Source organism: Leiobunum rupestre, chromosome 6 (genome assembly GCF_980474605.1).
Source record: "Leiobunum rupestre chromosome 6, qqLeiRupe1.1.hap1, whole genome shotgun sequence".
In the NCBI taxonomy this organism is placed as follows: Eukaryota; Metazoa; Arthropoda; class Arachnida; order Opiliones; family Sclerosomatidae; genus Leiobunum; species Leiobunum rupestre.
The window spans coordinates 42,873,572-42,897,425 of NC_143389.1; the positions used below are offsets into that span (position 1 = coordinate 42,873,572).

The following is a 23,854-nucleotide window of genomic DNA, read 5'->3' on the forward strand; positions in this document are numbered from 1 at the left end:
AAAAGAACCACGATCCTATGTATATTTCGATATTGAAACTATAATCGAGAATAATGTGCATAAACCCATGCTCTTAGTGGCCCAAAGTGAAATTTTAAATCAGCCTGTGGAAACTACGGTTTTTGAAGGACAATATTGTGTAAATAACTTTCTCAATTTTTTGTTTCAACATGAAACTATTTTACTTACGGATGGGAAACGAAAGAGAAAAACTATTAGACCAAAATTTACCAACCTCATCGTAATGGCCCATAATCTAAGATCTTTCGACGGAATGTTTATTATTTCTAAATTAATTAATCATGTCATTCCCGAGGTTATTTACGATGGAGCCAAGATACTCACTATTTATATTAAAGGGGTAGATATTCGTTTTGTAGATTCTTTGAACTATGTTAGTGCTCCTTTAAGACATTTTCCTAAAATGTTTTCTTTGCCTCAATCTAAAGGATATTTTCCCTATATTTTTTGGACGAAAGACACTTTGAACTATTCAGGTAAAATTCCGGACGAAAAATACTTTGAACCCCATAAAATGAAAGAATTTGAATACCGAGAATTTAAAAATTGGTATTCACACAAACAGCTCGAACCGGTCTATTGTATTAAATCAGAATCCAGAGCGTATTGTCTTTTAGATTGTAATTTATTACGCTTAGCTATGCAGAAATTTCGCATCTTATATAAAGAACTAATTGAAATTGATATCAGTAATTATGGGGGTATTTCTCTTTCTGGGGCACTTAATAATGTATTTATCGACAAGTTTTTAGAACCATATACACTATGTACTATACCTGCTATCGGTTTGGCAAGTAGACAGAATCAAAGCGAGATTGCATTAAAATATTTATCTTGGTACGAGAAGGAAAATAATTTAATTTTGCAAACTGTCAGATCTGCGGCTGGGGAACAGGCTGTAGGTCCGTATTTTGTAGATGTCTACTGTGAAAATCCACCCATAGTAATTGATGTAATGGGTGATTTCTGGCACGGTTGTCCAAAACATTTTTCTGGCTCGAGCTTTAATTCAATTGTCGGAAAATCATTCAAAGAAATTAGAGAAAGAGAATTAGATCGAAAAGAATTTATTGAACAAAATTTACCAAAACACACATATATTCAAATTTTTGAATGTGAAATATTAGAACTGTTGAGAAAAAATGTCGAGGCGAAAGTATTTTTTAATACAATTAAAATCATTCCTAAAATTAACCCTAGAGATTCGCTAGTGGGTGGCCGTGTAGAAACAATTAAGCTGTACCATGAAATTGAACCCTTACTTGGAGAACAAATCCGATATTTTGACTTTTGTAGTCTGTACGCCTATTGTTTACAAAAAATGGAATACGGTTGTAAAAATGTTAAAGTTATCACACACAATTTTGATTATGCCCCAGACGCGTATTTTGGAATAATTAGTTGTCGAATCCTCCCCCCCAGAGACCTCTACTTACCCGTTCTTCCATACCGATTTAATAAAAAACTTTATTATCCTTTATGCAGAAGTTGTGTAATAAATAATGATTACAAATGTACCCACAGTATTGACGAACGCGCTATAACGGTAGTTTTACCCTCGGTGGATATCTACTACTCAATAAAAGAATGTAACTACAAACTGTTAGAAATTTTCGAAGTATACCACTATAGTATTACAACCAATTTTTTCAAAACATATATTGACATTTTTTTTAGAGCAAAAGTTAAAAATTCAGGATTTCCACCCAATATTAAAACATATCAAGAGCAAAAAGAGTATTTAGACGCGATATACGAAGCTGATGGAGTAAGGTTAGAGCCTGAGGAAATTGTTGATAACCCATCCTTAAGAACTTCCGCGAAATTGGCGCAAAATTCGTTATATGGCAGAATGGCGTTAAGAATGGATAAATCATCAACTAAAATTATACATAGATACTCCCAATTAACTGAGATTATAGCAGACACATCGAATAAATTAACAGATTTTCATTTAATCAACAACGATGTTGCCATGGTAAGCTATAAAAAAAAGTGAGCTAGCCCCAACATTTCGCAAAGGTAATGTTATTGTGGCTTCCTTTGTCACCAGTTACGGTCGTATTCATCTGCATAAGTTAATTAATAAGCTGGGAAAGCGTGTAATTTATTATGACACTGACGGAATAAAATTTACACATAAACCACACGAGTGGTTACCCCCCCTCGGTGGTAATTTAGGTGAACTTACGTGCGAGACTCCGAATTCATATATCACAAAATTCGTATCAACTGGACCAAAAAGCTACAGCTATAAACTTGAAAATAATCGGACAATTATAAAACTTAAAGGAATAACTCTTACCAGGGAAAATTCAGACATCATACATTTCGACGCCTTCAAACAAATGATTTTTGTGCCAAATACCGAGTTTAAGGTGAAAATTCCCTTTAACGTAATAAAAGATAAGTACAAAATGCTTTTACGTGTTGGCAACTTAAGTAAAACTTTCAAAAAGACTTTTTGTAAACGTGTGCTACAAGATAATATTTCCAGTGTCCCCTATGGTTATTTAGAATGTGAAAATAATGAATTGTAAAATAAAGTTGTCTTTTAATTATAAATCTAAAAAACATGTAACAAAAAAACTTGCAAAACAGGTGTCATTTAACCACATAGTTATCGTAAATGAAATCTCTTCCGAAAATCGAGTAAATACTTTATTTTTAAATAACCTAAGATTTAAACTTTTAACTTCCAAAATTGAATTTTTACTAAAAAACGGGAATTAATTATTTTTTGGTGAAGGAGATATTATGATTTTATTTTTTATTCAAAATGTTATTTTTGTATGTTATTTTGAAACTTTATATAACTGGTGAAGGGATGGTTTTGATAAGAAACATTAATCTTTAATAAAATAATTTTTTAAATTTAAAAATGTGTTTGTTTATTTTTTTTCATATATTCTATAAAACAGTCAATGTACTAACAAAATACGTAGTATGTTGTCTTTGTTTAAACAGTAATGTCTTATATAAAATTTCTTTCACCGTTTCGAATGATGGTGTCAGGCCCTACTATGTCGGGCAAGTCAGCATGGACGAACTCACTAATTAGATGGAGGAATGAATTAATTGATAAACCTCCTATTAAAATTATTTATTGTTATTCGGTTTGGCAATCAGGTTACCATGATTTCTCTCAGTTTTTAACCGATATAGAGTTTATTCAAGGACTTCCTCCAATGGACAGCGAGTTCTGGGAATCAAATAGAAATTCTTTACTTATTATTGACGACTTAGCAGAAGAGCTTTACAAAAATGATCAAATTGCTAAATTAGTTACCGTAGACAGTCATCATTATGAAATTTCAGTCGTATTAATCTCACAAACCCTATTTCCTCGAGGCAAACAATCTCGTTTAATCTCTTTTAATATGTCATATCTAAATCTGTTTAAATCTCCTCGAGATCTAAGTCAAATCCAATATCTGGCCAATCAAATATCTCCAAATAACACAAAAATAATTAAAATGGCCTACGATATGTCTACTAGAGAACCTTACAATTCACTATTTATAGACACATCTGTAACCACTCCAGATATCTTACGATTAAGATCGTACACATTTAATCAAATCGGACCACAAATGGTAGTTTTTTCCAATAATAAATAATTTACTATATTATTATCAAGTTCATTAAAGAAAATGACACCAAAAAAGACAGTACGTAAAAAAACTACTCCTATTGCAAATCCCTCTGACAGGTTTAAAACACACTATCCATATTTAAATTTATTGTATAAATCTAAAGGAGGGATACGTAAAAATTTATTAGCTAACAGTTCTCCAAAGCAATTAAAAGCCTTACAAACCGTTTGCAAAAACTTGAAAGGGGGTGGAATTATATCTAAAGCCAAAAAAAAACAACTTTCTAAATATAAAAAAACAATACGGTTCTTAGCCAGTCCGAAAATTTCGCAAAAAAAGAAGCGTGCTCTAATAATTCAGAAAGGTACGGGATTCTTCATACCGGCTTTATTAGGCTCTATTGTTCCTTTAATTGCCAATTTATTCAATAAAAGATAAAATGAAAAAAATGATTTTAGTTCCCGCCTCGAGTGTCGGACAAATATCTCAAGAAAATAAACAGCTTGTTTCTCCCCAGGAAACGTATTATAACTTATTAGATAATGAGTTGCAAAATATATTAACTTCTAATTTAAACAGCCGCTCTAAATTGCGAGAATTTCTAAAAATACTGAGCGAGGCCCGGGAAATGAGAAAAGCGATACCGGTACCTAAAGTTGAAATTACAAACTTTCAAGCCCCCGGACCTGTTGCTCCATTAAATTCCCCGTTCACCTCGCAAATTTATTCACCTTTCAAAACGCCCGAGGGAGTTAACGCTGGCGACGCTGCGGAGCTGCGTTTAAATACTATGACACGCAAAATGAAAGAATATCTCAGCGAGAGAGAAAACGAGCAGAGTAGAAAATTCCCGAGTCTCTTAAAAAATGTAGAATCTTGGAAGAGGAAAGCATCTACGCCGATTGTTAAGCAACAAAAGACAATTACCGATGATAGAATGCATAAACGATTAAATCGAGAAAATGAAATATTTGAAGAATACTTAGAAAATACCGATATTGGAAGTCAATTAAGCCAGGAAGATGATTGGGATCGAGAGCTGTCTTTGGAGGAGGGTGCTGTCGGTGGTGTTTCAATATCGCCGCAAAGAAAATTCAAATTACCATCCCCCAAAAAATCGCCAAGGCCTAAAAGACAGACCCGCCCTCCTTCTCGTTGGCAAGAATAATAAAAATGTGTAAAAATAATTATGTGTGAAATAAATAAACATTTTTTTTTATTTTAAACAAATTGATTTATTTCGTTTCCACTCTTTCATCAAATGAATACATATATTCAACAACCCTAAACTATCATTTCTTTTTAAATCGAAATTATACAATTCGTTAATTATTTTACTGTAAGAAATCCCCACACATCTCGAGGTTATAAAATAAATTACATGAGGTCCGCAGTTTTGGCTTTTATTTGATTGAAATTTATGAGTATTGTGTCGAATACGCTTGCTATATCGCTCTAGCAAAAATCCATAGTCACGATGTGATCTTCCTAGAGAACAAAAAAAGTCCAGAGTGTCGCCCGATTTGTAAACAGCCGTCCAATGAGACCCTGGAAGCGTATCAGGATCGGTGTTGATTACGAAACAATATGATTTTTTTTTAATTGGAACTTTTGGTAATCTATTAGCGGGAAACACTCCGATGAATTTATCTCTCGAGCGGGGGTCACACTTAAGTATAGCTTGGATTTGATTAGTGTTCATCTTTCACGTCACTGTCAAAATGCATAATTTCTCATATTGATCTTTTGTTAAGTTGATTCCTCTGATAGATGGTTTTAAACTACCGTCTTCTTTTTTAAAATGTCGCACGTCAAAAGTTTCGTTACATTTTACAAGGTACGTGTCTCTTCCTAAATCGAAGGCTTTGTCGCAAATTCCAATATCTAAGCTGTATTCGGGACTTCTTTTTTTAAATTTCATCGCTGATGAAACTATTGTTGCGCTCACGCCAAATATTACAATCGCGAGACCCAGGAGAATGTGTACTTTACCCATGGATAACAAAATGTTGAATAAAGACTGTAGCGCTCTACACTTGAATTTTAACTATTTCTTGAGCGTAAAAAGCTCCTTTAATTATATTGCCGGTCAAATCTTTCACAATATACATACAGGGATCTCTCGTAATTACTCTATGAATTTCAAATATTTCGGCTGTAAACGTTCCCTTGTATGCTTTATCAAATGTTGTTTTTGCAACGGCTAATCGAACTTTATCCCCAATTTTTAAACATGACTTTCCAATCATACTAAGATTGCCATAGTTTTTTTCCCAAATTGCCGATTCATTGTTTTTATTGACATCTTTAGGGGCGATTCCCGTTGTTGAATGTTTTCGAGCGTTATAAGATTTTGCAATTAATGGTAGTTTATTAAGATAGTGTAAATCGCCGGTCTTGGTAATTATTTTAAAAATTTTAGATTTTACCGTGCGAACGAATCTCTCAACCATAGAAGCCTTTTTCTCGGAGTACGTGAGGTAATGGTGGATGTTATAACGCTTTAAGAGAGCGCGAAATGGGGCGTTTCGAAATTCTGTCCCTGCGTCGGTACATAAATTAAGGGGTACTCGTTTTTTGAAAATCTCTCTAAAGGCCTTCACAATCTCGCTCAAGGTTTTATTTTTAATTGGCAGAATAAAAGCGAATTTGCTTAAGATATCCTGAACTAATAACGTATAGCGGTAATTTTTATTAAAAGTTTGTAAAATAGGGAGGTCTAATAAATCGGCCATAAATGTCTCGTCAATAGTTGTTACATATAATTTGTTACGTTTAAAATTTAACCTCCTAGCTCTGTGTTGTGTGTAGGTTGGTTGTTTACTGAGAAAATTTTTAATTTCTTTTTCCGAAATTTTGGGAAATTTTTTTCTTAAAGTAACACTGTCAGAATAACTGTATGGGCTTTCAACATCGTAATAAACTTTACTTAATTGTTTGTCTGTTTTTGACAACACCATCTTTAAATGTGTGAATAGAAATAATAAAAAACAGATTATAGTAAAAGTTTTTATTTTAATAAATTAAATCACATTTTAAGTTTGAAACATTTTGTACAATATCAAAATATAATTGACTTTCTACTATTAAGGGATCAAGACCAAATTCCTTTTGGAATCTTACAACAATATGATCGTAGTTTAATTGGGGGATAGCTATTAATATCATATTTTCCACTCGGTCTTCAAAATTTGTGCTAAATCCTAGTTTACAAGAGACATCGTGAGCAATCGAAGATTTACAATGCGGATTCTCACAATTTTCGGTAATTTCAAACATTTTATCCGTGAGCTCATGTACAATTATGTCACGCATAATATTTTTTGCCGACAAAATTAAATTAATTTCCTGATCGATTGTATGTTTACAATGTTTTAATATTTTCCACCCTGCTTGGTTGAGATTAAAACCATAATTTGTTGAATAAAAAAGATGATACAAATGGTTTTTTCCTCTGGCACAAGCGCGTACATCCACGAGTTTTTCCTTTTGTCCCTTGAAACAGTCGATTTTTATCTTTGAACCTTCAAGAGGAAGCCAGGTGTGAAAACTAGCAACTTGGTCTTCAAAAAAATCAGTTATTTCCTTTTCGAATGTGAATAGAGATTGCCAGGCTTCCAAATTCAGTTCAAATTCGGCGCAAGTGTCTAGTCGGTAAATTTTGATGGATGGATTTACATAACCTAGCACCGTTACTTCTTGTTTAGGTGAGAGACTGTGAGTTCGAGACATCTTTAACACTACGATTTCGCGAAACAACTAACCAATCTTTGCCCTCGTTGATTGATTTTATTCCGTAATATACGTAACTTGACGCTCTTGGTTAATGACAAATCGGTTTTCGTATTCTCCAATAATAATTATGTTTTGAATATTAGTTAAGGGGGAAGAAAACTTCATTACCATCCGTAAACTACCATTTCGTTGAATTGAGAGGTTGTTAGAGTTTGCCGAGGAATCGTAAGTTAAATCAAACGCGAATAATGTATTACCGTTTTTATAATTTTCGTAATCAATACAATTACCAGAGTTATTTCCGATTAAATCCATTGCCGAGAATAGTGAATAATACGACCTAGTGTAAAGGTTTTTATTAAAATCTGGAGTTAGAGCAGTTTCTGGTATATTCTGGTCGTCTAATGAAAGTTGTAAGAACGAGAGATTATTATGGTTAAATTGAAAGGGATTTTCTCTACTAGATCCATTGTAAGCTGAATTGTTTACCATTCCGATTATTACACGATTTGGAATTTTACCTAAAAAAATATTTGACTTCACGAAATCGCTCGCGCCTGCTGAAATTGTCAGAGTTTTAACAACAGTTTGTGTTAGATCGTACAAAGCCCTCTGTTTGTGCAATATAGCATTATGTGCCAGCTGGAGATCTGGATTTACGAGAATATGTTTAGCAGTAAGAACCGCTTCTTCGATAATCAATCTATATTTGATATTAACATCTTCTTGTGAAATAATTATAAATTCCTCGGAATTTTTCAAGAGTCGAATTCTTAAATTCACTTTGTTTAAAAGAAATTTGTCTATTTTACAAGAGTCTACATGAAGTCTTCCCATATATTCACAAAGTTTCGATCCAGCAATATCTTTACTTCTTTTTAAATTCCATTGTTTTTTTTATCTTTATGAACATCGTTAAACGCTAGCGTTGGGTCGCAAAACCCGTCTTCGTAATAGCCCTCGGCGGTTTTGTAAGATTGTTTGGCGCCTTTATCAAAATTTAAAACTGTTGCTAAATATGCTAAATATGGGTAGCAGTTGTTGCTAGATTGTACTAAAGTCTCATTCATAAACACGTCTATTTGGCTAAAAATAGAATGCAATGGAAGATTACATATTGATACTTTTTTTTCGGCTGTTGGAATATCTATTAAAACACCGTTTTGTTCTTTTTTAACCCGAATTCGAATTTTAAGCATCAAGTTTGACATGTCAATATAATAATCTCCCCCGGGGATAGAAAAATCAATCTGTGTAGCATTAGATAAGGGAGCTATAGGGAAATAGTCTACAAATTTATTCCCCTCAATATTACCATTAATCAGGGGTTCGTTAAAAAGCTCTAACTCTGAACACATAGATTCAAATTGATGCATAATGCTTTAGTCAAGAAAATCGGTTTTTGTTCTCTTGCGTTTTCTTTGCTTATTGCGTAATTTTGATTTGCGCTTCTTTACTCTTCGAGCTCCAGAGCCTTTCTGTGTATTTAATATGGTATCACCGAGACTATTTAAAAGATTTGTTCCAGCAATTTTACTATTTTTTTTTAACGACTCCTTAAAATTTTGACCCGCAACAACATCGTCCATTATCCTTTTCCCCATAACCAACCCTTGAATACCGAGTGATTTAGCTACGGGTCGAAAAAGAGGTGTTACGAATCTTGCTAAACTTTTAAAAATTGACCCAAATCCACATCCAGTCTGATATTGACTTCCTCGAAAGACGTTATATCCGCGTCCTGTTTGAACATAATGATGATAATATCTTTCCATGCTTGTTTTAAGTGTACTTTAGACTAAGCATCCAGTCTTTTAAATATTAATTTAATAATAGTCTTGCCTGTTTTATATGGCAGGAGTTCACCGTAATCCGACCTTAAAGAAATTTCTATAGTCTGTATTTGATCGTAGAGAACTGGAAAATGGTCTAAAAAATGAAATCTTTCAACCTGTGCTCGATTTTTATTTTCGTTTAATTTGATAATTCTCAGCAGGGGGGTATTAGTGTGTCCTGTTATTATAGGTTGTATAATATTTGTATAGACATAAATGCCGGATATTCCGTGGTTGAGATCTGCGGGGTACATACCTATTTCGTTAAAAAGAGGCCTTTCAATTTGATTGTTTGAAAAACCTAACATTCGCCCGAGTTTGGGGTTATCTATTGGAAAGGTTAAAAAACTGTTTCCACCCAAACCTTTAACTGAAACTGTCGAATCTGAATTAAAATTAAACTCGAATTTAGCCCAACTCTGATGTGGCAATGATTGTTTCATTGCTAATAAAATATCATCAATAGTGTGGTACACACCAGTTGGAATTCGACAATGGAATTTGTCTACAATATTTAGTTTATTATTTTTACCATGTTCGTAATTGTGGAAATCAATATCACATTTTTGTCGTCGACTATTCTCAACTCTGTTTAAATCGTTTCGAAAAATTATAAAATTAGCCGTATTATCTAATTCTAATCTAATTTGAAGAGGGTCTAATGGTTTGCTTTTATAAACTGATGATATATAATCTACTTTGTACTCAATTTGTAAGAGGTCTGCTAGAGGACCGAATATTTTAATTTCCAACCCACTCATTAACTCAATTTGAAAATAATAATTTCCATTTTCTTTGAAAATAAAAATCCAGCCTTAAGTGAGATATGCGAATCAAAATATTTTTGAAGTTCATTCAAAATTTTGAAATGAACAGATAACGGTTTAAAATTCCCGCTTAAATCTTTATCAGACTCGTAATAGTTTCGTTCAAACGTATAACTGTCATTTTCCCAGTTAGGGTGTTCGATTGGAATATTTTTATTGTACCTAAAATCTATAACAGATTCCTCATCTGACATAAATTTTTCCTCATAAACTTTTAAAGGATTTTGACTGCTAATTACACCATTTTGAAATTCTGGCGCTTTTATATTAAAAATATTTGCTAATCTCCCAGTGAAGGCAATTTGTAGATCTTTAGGGAATGAAATTCTTAAGTAATGACCTCGATTTATTTCTTCTATTGCGTAACTAATTTCGTACCGATTCAAAGGGGGGAAGTTAGTCGCCTGTTGAATCTCGTTTTTTAATTGCCTATGCAAAGATAATGGGATAATATTTCCAAAATCATCTCTCTGACCTTCAAATAAAAAAGGTTGGATGATTGATACGGAATAGAAAGCCCAATCTTCCTGCTCAAATTGCGGTATTTTTGTAGTCTCAATACGTATGTCGATAAAATTAGTACGCGAATTAAAAGTAATATTATTTAAATTATTTAACGGTCCAAATTTTTGAATACCCGTAAAATAAGTGTCTGGTGGAATTTTAAAAAGATCTGCTAATGGATTTTGAAATTTAATTTCCATCCCTACCGGTATTTCTAAATTAAAATATAAATTATCTTCATCATCGGAAGATATTGCGGTTTTTAATCCATCAAACTGTCTTGGTTTACATCGTTCTAATAAATCACGTATAATTAAGTGTAATGTGAACGGTTGAATTTCATTATTATATTGTCTTTCTCCCTCATATCTGCCCGCTTCAAAAACAATCGCGTAATTATTCCATTGTATTTGTTTAATAACAGGCTGAGCTGGTGGATTAACTGGTATTGGGAGAGAACTTGGTAGATTATTTTCTTCGGAAGGATTTAAAACTTTTGGTTGGTTGACGTCTTCATTAATATTTAGAATTAAAGGTTCTGTTGGTAAAATGTTGTTTAGATTTTCTTCTGGTTTCAAATTTGGCTTTTCTTCTAAATTTGTTTTTGGTTCAAGTTTTGGTTTTTCCTCTTGTTTCACTTCTGGTTTTAGTTTCGGTTTCTTGTTAATTTTCTGTTTTTTTCTCCTGGGTTGTGATTGTATTTCTTCCACGGGAATTTGTCGTGGTAAATATTTTTGTTGATATTTATTCACAACTAACGCTTTTTTAATTCGTACTTCGATAAAATTTGTTGCGTAAGTTAAAGAAATAGTTTTAGCGTGATTCGAGAGAGGATAATTAGAAAGATAATCACTGTCGACAAAATCATTTTCTCGAAATTCCAGAACAGAAGCTAGGGGCGATGCTTGAGGTATTCTTACTTGCACATCTTTTTGTAACTGTATTTTTAATTTTGAACTGTCTTCGTTTTCATCAACTTTTACCGTATTCATATGTATTTTTCCTTTAAGTGTTTGATTGGCCTCAATAGTTTTAGCAAACTCGTTGAGTATATTATTTTGAAGAGATGTTGGAATATTATTCTTATTTCGATCTAGATCACCCTCGTAACGTTTTGGTGGAATTTCAATTTTAATATAATCCCATTGATTTTCTTCGGGTGAAATAACATCTGACACGTGCCCTACTTGGAAATGCGAATACTCATTTGTTATATTCGAATAAGTTTCAGGAAGAATTATTTCTGCTAATGCGCAAGACCATTTTTCATTGTTAAAATTTAAAGGTTTTGATAATTGTACTTTAAAGCTAGAAGGTGTATTTTCCGGGTAAATATCGGGTGATGCGTTCGAAGGTAGAAATACTACGAAACTTGACATCTTTATAATGACAGTTTCAGTTGGGCGACATCTCGTTTTATACTAATAAAAGATTTAGCGTGATAGATCGAAAGGATTGGGATTTGAACTTGAGACTGTTTGAATAACGTCCTGCAACGCTACCGATCTACCACGCTAAACCTTAACACAAAAGAGTTAAAATATCTATTTTACGTAGGAAAAATAAAAACAATATATTAGAAAATCAACTTTATTCACATATTTTCAATCATTTGACAAGTTTGTTCAAGATTTTCCAAAACCTCAATGGGTGTTTCAACTTGATTAAGAGTTAAAATTTGATTATTTTTACAATATTCTTGAAAAAAAATAATAGCTTCCATCTGCTCATCAGATGGCATGACAAAGTCCGGTGGAAATACAATATTTGATTTCATTGTTGAATTTAAAGTTTCTTCGGACTTAATACCAGTTGTCTTTCTTTTACGATGAATTTTCTTTGGAGTTCCAGTACCATTAACAAACTCGTTTAACCATTCTTGATGTTTTACGTTAAACTCGTTCAAATAATCAATAATTTGATCGTCTAATATTTCTTCTTTGGTTGTATATTCTGGTTTCTTTGAATGAAGACAATCGCAAACATCAATACGAATTTGATTTTTATAACTACTCGATAAGTGATCCATTAAGTGTTGTTTAAAAATTGTCTTGTCAAGACATTGTTCTTGACAAATCCAGCATTTAACACTAAAGTTTAAATTATCAAAGAAATTAAAAGCGTGTTTGTGACATGGCTCATTATAATAACAAGGATTATCGTTAGGCGATTTGCATTTAATTTCTGGTTTCCCCATAAATAACTTCATTTTTTTAACCTTTAAAGAGCTCGATTTTTGAGACGTCTTACGCTTACACATATCCTTTGACTTTTAAATGTAAAACAATTATTATTTATAGAAATAGTTATTATTGCAAGTTTAGACACGTTTATTAGCTGTTTAAAGTATTTTGGGTGGGGCCAAACTCGCCAAGGGTATAAAGCGAAGGTCGCGAATTCGTTTCCCCATCTCGCAAATAACTAATTAGCATTTTAAACGGCGAAAAAACGAAAAAAACGAAAAAACGAAATCAAAAGTAAATAAGTGGAAGTATTTGGTGGGGTTACATATTACCGCCGATATCTCGGTTCGACCTTGTCCGATCGTGACCAAACTTGTTGGGAGTATAGACCGAGGCTTAGTGGTTGTGTACAGGCGTCGAGGTCAAAGATCATCTTCAAGGTGAAATTTGAGATTGAAAATTAAAATTGTTTTTTTAATTTTTCCAAGGACAAAAATTTTTGTTTTTGGAAAATATTTTGGGGGGGTGGAGGGTTGTTTTGGCGGCCATCTTGGCGGCCATCTTGGAAAAAAGCGTTCATATTTAGTTACTCTCTACTGTCGCCATTTATCAAAATGGCGATTTTTTCTTTTCTTTAAACGTGTGATAGACAATAATTCGTAGAAGAGCACTTCATACTATTTAAACAGTGAAATTTTAACAAATTATTTAATTATAGTATGTGGAATTTTGGATTTCAAGAAATGTATCTATTGACCCTGTTTCAATGCATGTTTCCCACCTTCCGGTTTGCCTGTACTATAAAGGTACGATTGTCAGGAGCCACGGCAGTCTGCCCGCGCGATTTTAAAAAGTCGTAGTTTTAAGGGTCTTGATATTGGTGTTTTTTATTTAAAATTATTTATCTACCGCAATTTATATTGTCTTAAGTAACATATTCTACTTACAAAACGTTGACATTTTTTGTAAGAATTTTTTTTTTTTGAAAGCTGTTTTATTCAGTAACCGCGGAAGTACTCCATGACTAGCTCCTCCTAGGCTCCTACGACTAAAGCATAAATAACCCTACATTACCATGCAAAATGGGGGTGCATTTGGCCCTACCTGCCCCCCAATTCCGCGGCTCCTGCTTTTATTTAATTGTGTACTGTAGCTGACATGGATATTGAAAGCTTAATATGTGTTTTTATATTAAAAATTCATTCTTCTGTCCCCTTCTGACAGAGGACGGAAAACAATGCCATCTACATTATAGAATTTGTATTGTAACAATAAAATATGCTACCAAACAATTTTCTTATACTGTAATAAAACATCATATTTAATTACGACCAAAAATTAAAATAAAGGGAAAACTTTAGTCAAGATTATTTAATTTCAATAATCTTGCTTTAGCCACAAGCGGGCGTGACACGTAGGAGGTTTAACCATAGATATAATAAATGTATATAAAGGTCTAGATAAATTTCGGGGCGTCTAAGCCTAACATAAAATACGGAATTGACACCTAGCAGACCCCGAGGAAGGCACGTGACCAAGAGCGCGAGCTCTCTAAGCATTTTAGTACTAAGTGCTTGACCTTTCCGCAGGCCGTAGTCTTTAGACACCATCTGTTGGTGACTTTTAGTATAATTTTTAAGCAGAAGACAATGACTCTCGCGACGATAGCACGAACTTTCTTACCGATAGATAGCGCTTTTTAAGGATAGCCTGCAGATATTACGCGTTTCTGCTAGCTGTCACCTCCGTATTCACTCCCTTTGAAATATTTTATCTAGACCTTTATATACATTTCCTATTTCTATGGGTTTAACTCTGCATAGTGTAACTAAATACATTTCGGAGAAATGGGACTTCGGTGATATGAGCTTTCGGAGTAAAAGCAAGAATATGTCAATTCGGTGAAAAGGGAATTCGGTGATATGGGAATTCGGAGAAAGGGGAATTCGGTGATATGGGAATTCGGAGAAATGGGAATTCGGAGAAATGGGAATTCGGAGAAACGAGAATTCGGAGATGTGAGGTCACTAAATACATTTCGGAGAAATGGGACTTCGGAGATATGAACTTTCGGAGTAAAAGCAATTCGGAATTATATCAATTCGGAGAAAAGAGAATTCGGTGATATGGGAATTCGGAGAAAGGAGAATTCGGCGTTGTGAGGTCGACCCGTTTAAACATCCAAGCAAAGATAATTTAAACTGGTACGAGTTTAAATTATCTTTGATCCAAGGTAGAGCTGCGTCAGAGCGCTTTTCGAAATTCGAATCCGAGCAAATAACTAAAGAGCCTTTGGAAAGTTCAATTCTGGGAACATAATGTAGAAAACCGCATGGCTTCCCGCGTCCCCCAGAAATCCACAGACAGAATTCTTATTTAAAAAAAATAAACATCTAAATTCTATAAATAGAATAGATTTATAGATAACTTTCCTTTCAGAAAGAACGAATAACATTGGCATCTTGGATTAATCAAGTTGACATACACATACAGGCATAATGCAAAAGCCCTTACATATTGCAATAGACTGGACCGACTGTGCGATCCCATTAGTGACTGATTAGATTATTGAATAAAAGTATTTTCGTGACTTTGTACCTGTGATTCCTAATCGTTGTTTCATCCTGCTATAATGATTGTGTACCTTGACTAGGCATATAATGGAAGTCATAAAATCTGGTGTAGTTTTACTCTTGGGTTGCATTATCATTGCAAATGGTGAACTACGCACTCAACCAGAGCAAGTTCATTTGTCATATGGGGGTAATATGATTTAAAAATTAAACAGAGGTATTTCTTGTTAACTTAACATGTGCTAAATCTTTTTTTTTTTGCAGCTGATGAGTCTCAGATAGTTGTTACTTGGGTCACTTTTGATAAAACCAATACATCCACTGTAGAATATGGCAGGAAAGTCTTGGATACTGTGGCTATTGGTTCCAGTTCTTTATTTGTTGATGGGGGAAGTGAAAAAAGGTCTATGTTTATACATAGAGTGACTGTGAAACATTTAACACCTGGTTTGACATATGGTATAGAGCCAACTTTGATTTATTTGGTATTTTTTTAAAGACAAAAGTACAAAACAGTTTATCCTTATTCCTTCTCATAGTTTATCACTGTGGAAGCTCTGATGGATGGAGCGCCTTATTCTGGTTTACTGCCAAGAAAAATGGCACAAACTGGAGTCCTCGTTTAGCCATTTTTGGTGATATGGGAAATATCAATGCACAATCTTTGCCTAGATTGCAAGAAGAAGTGCAAAGAGGAATGTATGATGCTATTTTACACGTCGGTGATTTTGCTTATGATATGGATTCAGTAAGAATTAAATTTATAATTTTTCATCACACTATAGATGTATAAATTCTTTATAATGATATTTACAGGACAATGCCAGAGTTGGAGATGAATTTATGAGACAAATAGAACCGATTGCATCGTATTTGCCTTATATGACTTGCGTTGGAAATCACGAACAACAATAGTAGGAAAAGCATTAAAGAGATAATTATGGTAGCAGTCACTTTTTCTGATTGCAACTCAATTTCCATAGCAACTTTTCAAATTATGCCAGTAGGTTCTCTATGGTTGATGAAACTAGTGGTTCAATTAATAATCACTTTTACAGGTAAAACTTATTTCAATCAATCATTTCTTGTATGTTTCTATAACTGTGCCACAATAATCTATATAGCTTCAATATCGGACCCGCTCATGTCATTGCATTTTCTTCAGAGTTTTACTATTTTTTAAATTACGGATGGTCACAGATCCTCAGGCAGTATTTATGGATTGAAAATGATTTGAAGGAAGCTGCCAAACCTGAAAACAGAGCTTTGAGACCATGGATTATTACAATGGCTCACAGACCCATGTATTGCAGGTTAGTTGAAGAAGAAAGATTTACAAATATTCAACAAGGAGAAGATAAAATGCTCCTCATATGATTCTTTGCTTTTTTTCGTTTTTAAAAACATTTATCTCCAGTACTGATGATAAGGATGACTGTACCCACAAAGAGAGCATTGTAAATTACCTTTAACTTTAATGGAATTGATAATCCACTTAACTATTCTTTTATTCAGATAAGAAAAGGCATTCCTATAATCAAAGCGTTTGGACTAGAGGACCTGTTTTATAAGTATGGTGTTGATTTGGAGATTTGGGCCCATGAGCATGTATATGAAAGATTGTATCCAGTTTACGATCGTAAGGTATGACTCCAAAACAAGCGTACAAGAATTCTGTAAACTCTCATATTCTCGAATTAACTAACACCGCTCACTTACTTGTAATAGACTATTTGGAAACACTTGGGTTTTACTAAAAAAATATTTGATATTTTTAAATTAGGTGTACAATGGAAGCTCGCAAGCTCCTTATACAAACCCCAAGGCTCCTGTGCACATAATTACTGGTTCTGCTGTAAGATTTTAAATAAATGGTACATGTAGAAAATGCAGCCATTAATATGGGAAATATTAATTCAAGGGATGCCAAGAGAAACACGATGCCTTTCAACCCAATAAACCTGAATGGAGCGCATTCAGAAGCTCAGATTATGGCTACACTCGATTGTATATTCTCAATAACACTCATATGCATATGGAACAAGTATCAGATGATCAGGTAAATGAAAATGCGATTAATTTTAAAAAGCCTAGATAAATTATTCTGAATATTTTATCAAAGGGAGGAAAAATTATTGACGATATCTGGTTAGTGAAAGAAAAACATGGTTACCAAGCCTGGCTTTGAAAAAAATTTAATTACAAACAAAACCTATTTAAATTTTAGGTTACATTTATTACAAACCAAATATTTTTGTTCCTTAATAGAAATTGCCAAATATATTTTACAAGCATATTTCAATCACAAAATGCTTATTTTTTATGATTTTTTTACCAATGATTTTATTAAATTTCGTAGCAGGTTGAATTGGAGTTAATATAAACAACTTGAACAAATTTTTTTTCTGAATTAAACTAATTTCTTCAATTTGAAAGCAAGGTGGCGAATAATTGTTTAAATTAGTTCCTAAACGATTAACTTAATACTCCACAGACGGATCAAACAGTTTACACTGTTTCGTGTGTTCATCTTTGTACGTTTTTTTTTTAAAGTATCGACAAGTTTTAAGGTGATTTGACATATTCATGCCATCAAGATACATCCATTGAGTAATTGGGGTCATTCCATTACTAAAACACCAGCGGTAATTACTTATTTTCCACATTGGGTGGCCAGATTGTGTTTTAACCCACACAATATGTACCATTCCTTTCTTTTTTAATACGGATTTACAAACGTTACGAATATGTTTAGAAGTTAAAGACAAATTAGCTAAGCTAAAACTGTCCAAATAATGAGCAATTTTTTGCAAAATTTCATAGGGCATAATAGAAAAATAATCAAATTTACAATGACTGCCAGCAGTACATGTATCTAGACCCCCATTGGGTATATTATAAACAAAACTCTGAGAATGTGCAACAGGATCTTTTGAGCTTGATGGTAAAGGTATGACGCCAAAACTTCCAACAATATTATTGTAAGAAATAAGAGAGCCTTTTGGGGCTGGGTGGAGTCTTTTTCTCGAGAAATTACACCCATACTGAGCTAATGGACACCATTGTATGATTGGGCCATTTAAACTGCAATGAATGTCATTATGAATGTTCTTATAATGCCAGTTGTATTCTTCTCTTCGGAATGACTGATTGCATGAAAAAGTATACGGTTTAATCGGGTTAATGGTGAACACTTCAGAATTTTCTTCTCTTTTACACGAAGGAGTGTATGGCATCGTAACTGAAGTTGCAATGTCACTTGGAATGTTGATACCAAGAAAAGAGCTTGGAAGACCATTGGTAGTTGCCATAGTGTCTTTCAAACGCATGCTTTTGTCTCCAAGTTCAGGATAGAGAGGCCAATGATCAAGTAGCAAGGTGCAAACCACCACAGATGCTGGGCAGTTGGGAAGGTGTGAAGTTATCCGATACCTTTGCATTTTTATTGGGCATCCATAATTGACATTTATGCAAGACACAATTTCATTATTACATAGATTTTTGTGTTCATCCATTTTGCATAAATGAAACTTGCTCCCACATTTTAAATTACAGTTTATAATAGGACATTTTGAGTCTTGAATTTTGTTGCATTTGTTTACATTTATGCAAGTTTCACAGTGGGAATGCATTATTAAGATCCTTTGCTTTCTTTACTCAAAGAATTAGAAACACTTCCTAGATATTAATTGATTAAATAACTGAATTAGATTGATAGAAATATAAAAAGAAGGCATTACTGTATAAAAACTCCTCCGCTCCTGTCATTTGACCAAGGTCAAGGGTAAACAAAGACTAAACTCAGCTGTTACGTAGTAAATGACGTTTTAAAACCAGTTCAGGGGTACGTTCAGCAGAGCTCATCGGACTCACCGATTACTAATCGGTGACCTTGGTTTCCTACTGTACGCTTTTTCGAGTTTCCGGTTTTGACGTCACGATGCTCATCGGTTACTCACCGAAGTCATCGGCTGGAAGAGTCGGTTTTTCCGATGACTGACGTCATTACTGACGTAAAACTACTATAAAAGCTACGCCATTTTAAAAAACACCGATGATTGAATAAAAGCGTTCAGCAACTTACGACGTCATTATGACGAAAAAGCTCATCGGTGGAAAATATCAAATCCATCGGGTTTTTTCCCGTTGACTGCTGCTGAACGTAGCCCTTATTGCACCACGGACACGCCTTTATACTTTACTTTGTTCGGCCTTGTTAGTTACTTCAAAAGTACTTGAAGTCTTGAATGAGTCATATAGGAGTTTTGATTTCGGATTATACTAATTCAACTACCATGTCTCTCTAACCCTTGAGTTTTATTGGGTGTTGAACTTTTTTTTGACTACTAGAGTAACTAGAAGCAGGATATATGACAAGAAGACTTCTGTAGTGTTTCGAGGACTCATTTTTATTCGGAACGTGTTGAATTTTTTAATGTAGTTTAAAATTTATTTTGGTAAATATCAAGCTTTAGATTTATCACCTCAACTGTTAAAAATGGCGTACCTGGTGGTGTAGCAATTCAAGGAATAATAATTGGTAAATGTAATTAATTTTTAGTACCAAGGCCCATATCTCTTATAGCGACTAGCGTACTTCAGTTTTTACTTTTAGTAAAAACGTTTTACCCCAGTTTTTACTAAAGTTTGATGTTTTTTCTTAGGCCTTGGCCATGTTTCTTCAGTTCCTTCCTCATCATCTTAGTTGAAACATTTATTTTCAACCTTTTTTCTGAATAACATGGACGAGCTTACAAAGAATTTACATTCTTTCATTGTTTTAACTTCACTTTTATACATCCTGAAGATTTCTGCTGCTGGTTAGTTACTCTTTACATTTTGTTTATTATCCTACATAGACTCCATACCATATGCAACAGTAAACCATAATCTTGCATGTTTTTCAAACGTTTTGGCATTTATTTACTCTAATAACCCTGACATCACTTCAAAACACAAGCGAAACACTAAGTCTTTTTAAGGTTTTCACAAAGCTTCCATTTATGAGAAGATAGGTTGATATTAAGAGAACTACGTAGAATGATAGTTACATGAATTTTAGAAATATTAATTTTCATTTTTTTTATTGTTGATTAATTTTTTAATGGTAGAATTATGTGATACACTACCTTCAGTCCCGAATGCTAGACCAGAAAATGCTACTCCCCCATTTAAATTAGGGCGGGGTGTTCGATATATTTGTAATCAAAATTATAAAGAAAATGGAGGAACACCGGTTGCGATATGTGAAAATAAAGCTAATGGATTAGCAAATTTTACCGAACCATCTTTAATTTGTGGTATTTTATTTTCAATAGTTATGTCGAAATAAGTAGAAAATACGGAATTTCCTAACCGTTTTCTTTTTTTCAGAACATATTGGTTGTGGGGACCTTCCCAAGTTGCCAATGATAGTTCCGATTAACCCTGGGGATAAACCTTTTAGTTTGGGCACCAGAATCAATTACAAATGTGACACTGGTTTGAGAAAAGTCCAAGGAACCACTGTTGCTCTCTGCAGCCAACTAGAACCAAACAGAGATCCTGAATGGGACCCACCTACACTTGTCTGTATGGGTTAGTATAAATTCCTTATGAACTTAAATATGGAGCTTGGAAAATGTTAATACATTATGACTGCTTTTTTGTTAGGTGTGAGCTGTGGTGATCCAGGTCAATCTCCTCATGCTATAAGGAAGGGAACTCTTTTTACATTTCCTAATAATGTTACCTACATTTGTGATGAAGGTTATAAAATGACTATCAACAGACCAACCCTATTTTGTTTAGCCAACGAAGAATGGTCTGGTAGAGTGCCCAAATGCGAGAGTAAGCTATACCGTTCAGTTGAAGAATAAGTAAATTTAAATAACATTTTTCTATTAGTCGTTACTTGTCCAGTTTTGCCACAAATTTTGAATGGAGCTATTAAATATAGCGAGGCTGACCAACGCTATCAATCTGTTGCGGAGTACAGTTGCAACACTGGTTTTAGATTAAATAGTTCTGAAAATAAAAGGAAATGCACAAGCCAAGGGACTTGGAATGGTATAGAACCAGTTTGTGAAGGTAATTAGAAAGATTCTAATAGATCTTGAAAATGTAGTAATAAAATATCCTCTTTGTAGAGGTGCGGTGTAGCCCAATTTCTTTGATAAATGGACATGCCGTTTTTAATGGTAATGCAACTGAAGTAGGTGAATTTGTAATTCTTAAATGCAATGCCAAGAATTCCACTCCGGTGACATTGAGATGTAAAACGGATGGTACATGGTCTGAACCTCTTCCAGTATGCAGTTGTAAGTGTTTAATTTACGGATAAAAGTATGCCAATTGTTGATACGGTTTGCTCTATTTATTAGATCCAGATGGAGCAGACCCTACCCTGTCGAAAACTGTAAAAGAGATAACCACCACCCTTAAGCCCGAAGTCAACTCTGAAGCTGGTAAAAATGCTTTGCATCTTTCAAAACCTATTGCAATATTAAGAAATGTTTATACCTCTATATCATATGGGTTTTAACTTTAAAAGCATTACTGCCTGGTAAAATTTTATATCATTTTAAAATAAATATTTTAAATTGAACATAATCAACAAAATAACACAATTTACTTATGAGAATCGGGTAGTCCAATTCCTTAGGCAGCCATCATAAGAATAAGTTAGAGAGTGACTTTTAATACTATAATTCCAGGGTGCTAGGTTATATTACTTAGATGGGTGGTAGCAAGCCTTTCTTGCCACGGTACCCAACAATAATTCCCTACATTAATCTCAAGTTTTTATGAAAAGGGAAACTCAGGGGGAGGTTGATCCCCTTAAAATTTTGGCCAATATTTTTTGAAATTAAATGTTGATAACTTGGATTTTTATCTGTTACATTTCAGTTGGTCCTGGAATACCATGTGAAGATCCAGGGTTTGTTGAAAACGGCCACTTGATAGATAAGATAGAATTCCCAACCAATCAAACTATTGTTTACGGCTGCAAGGAAGGGTTTACAATAAGTGGAACAGGGAAGCTCACTTGTCAAAGGGATGGAACTTGGAGTCCAGGAACCATGCCAAAATGTATTTTGGTTCTATTTTACCTCGTTAAAGAGTAAAACTAAGTGGCAGAATATACTCAAACTGCACCGTGACACTGGCGAAAGAGAGAAATGTGGCATGATCTAGTTCAAAGAAAGTCCACCTGGAGCATTGGCAATACAACGCCATGGTGGAGTTTGAGCAGGTTCTGCTATATAGTTTTCTCCACGTCAATTGTTTGGTCCTTTAACCACCTAGTTCAACTTTAGTTTTGTCTTTGTAGGCAAGAAACGTCTTTCAATTGAGATAATCGCAGGAATTGCGGTAGGTGTAGTGTCAGTTCTAATTTTGGTAGTTCTTGGTGTCATATTCTACCTCAAGAAAAAGAAAAGTAACTCCACCGGGAATCCTGGTTTAAGAAACAAAGCTTTGTCAGTTGATGCTAAACATGTGGATGAGATTAGGCATTTAGATAAAGACAAAAAACCAATACCGGTAACCTCCCTTTAATTTCATTGTTTTTCGTGTGTTGTTTACAGTTATTCCAATTGCTTTATGAATAGCTAGCTTTACTTGCCTCAAATATATGAAAACCTGCATTTAACAACCATGTTAAATGTATATGAATTAACTAGGTTCCTAAAAACAATATTTCCCAATTGTTAAATGCAGTTTTTTCTAAATTTTGCCTTAACATTATAACGTCCATGACTGATAACGTGACAATTCATTAAACGGCACTAGTAAATATGCTTTTTATTGATTTGTCAGTATTCTATCACTTGACATCCATTGAAGTAAAAAACTAACTTTTTGACTGTGCAATTTTTTTAAAGTTTCACCAAACTTTTTAAACGACAAAAAATGTGAGATGGATTTTTATAAAAATTGAGAATAGATGAACTTAAAATTTGCTATTAGAATGGATAAGTAGTTTTATTATACAAAAAGTAAACTGCTTAATAATTTTTATATTAACTTTCATTAAGTAATACGCATTTAAGAATATTTTTTGTTATAGTATTAAGAATTCTTAAGTTAAGAGTTTTCATTACCAAAGTTTTAAAAAATGCATGGTGTCCTACCCGACATTGTAAATACTCTTGGACAAGACTATAAATATTGAATCCTATGTTTTTTATAATTACAACAATAACTAGTCTCATTCTTTAAAAAGGATGTTATAAAGAATGCATTTATTATTGTTCATAGGCTATTATACTTAAAGAATCTCTAATATTTGAAAAATAATTTTCTCATTTTTTTTCTGATTTTCCTCTGAGAAAATTTATATATCAAACTATGAATGTATAAAGCTTACCCATTCCAATGTCCCTTCCCCAAAAGTGTATGTTCTAAATATTTTCCGTTAATATTGCGTTTTATTATATAGCACTTTATTATTTAGCTTCTAAGAGTCTGTACATAATACGAAATATATTCTCTTTTGTACAAAATTATAAAGGAACACGTGAAATATTCTTAATAAAATGTGTCGAATTTTTAGTGCCAGTTTTTTGGTTTTGTATTTAGCGCTTAGTATTTTCCTAC

The 23,854-nt window shown here is 33.5% G+C and overlaps 3 protein-coding genes across 5 annotated transcripts; 2 read left to right on the forward strand and 1 right to left on the reverse strand.

Annotated features, from left to right (window-relative positions):
- Positions 1-14,941: 14,941 nt before the first annotated feature.
- LOC149941049 (acid phosphatase type 7) lies at positions 14,942-17,664 on the forward strand. Of its 2 annotated transcripts, none has more exons than XM_090177507.1 (12): positions 14,942-15,266; positions 15,355-15,464; positions 15,539-15,733; positions 15,814-16,022; positions 16,091-16,188; positions 16,258-16,332; positions 16,399-16,587; positions 16,692-16,731; positions 16,790-16,918; positions 17,058-17,129; positions 17,196-17,333; positions 17,397-17,664. In XM_090177507.1, the coding sequence occupies exons 2-12, from the start codon at positions 15,362-15,364 to the stop codon at positions 17,460-17,462; spliced, it is 1,314 nt and encodes a 437-aa protein (XP_090033633.1). In that variant the 5' UTR covers positions 14,942-15,266; positions 15,355-15,361; the 3' UTR covers positions 17,463-17,664. The 2 variants fall into 2 exon arrangements, with proteins under 2 accessions (XP_090033633.1, XP_090033634.1); XM_090177508.1 differs by having other exon boundaries at positions 15,261-15,279.
- LOC149941050 (F-box only protein 40-like) lies at positions 17,576-19,108 on the reverse strand. The gene is made up of 2 exons (XM_090177509.1): positions 19,015-19,108; positions 17,576-18,952 (listed from the first exon to the last, which is right to left on the reverse strand). Exon 2 carries the CDS (start codon positions 18,904-18,906, stop codon positions 17,755-17,757), a length of 1,152 nt encoding a protein of 383 aa, XP_090033635.1. The 5' UTR covers positions 18,907-18,952; positions 19,015-19,108; the 3' UTR covers positions 17,576-17,754.
- Positions 19,109-19,570: 462 nt separating this feature from the next.
- On the forward strand, positions 19,571-23,794 carry LOC149941051 (protein lev-9-like). Of its 2 annotated transcripts, XM_090178952.1 has the most exons (10): positions 19,571-19,814; positions 19,939-20,094; positions 20,386-20,574; positions 20,648-20,851; positions 20,927-21,103; positions 21,161-21,343; positions 21,403-21,573; positions 21,637-21,720; positions 22,163-22,345; positions 22,587-23,794. In XM_090178952.1, exons 2-10 carry the CDS (start codon positions 20,016-20,018, stop codon positions 22,811-22,813), a joined length of 1,497 nt encoding a protein of 498 aa, XP_090035078.1. In that variant the 5' UTR covers positions 19,571-19,814; positions 19,939-20,015; the 3' UTR covers positions 22,814-23,794. The 2 variants fall into 2 exon arrangements, with proteins under 2 accessions (XP_090035078.1, XP_090035080.1); XM_090178954.1 differs by lacking the exon at positions 20,386-20,574 and having other exon boundaries at positions 19,579-19,814; positions 22,587-23,793.
- The last annotated feature ends 60 nt before the right edge of the window (positions 23,795-23,854 follow it).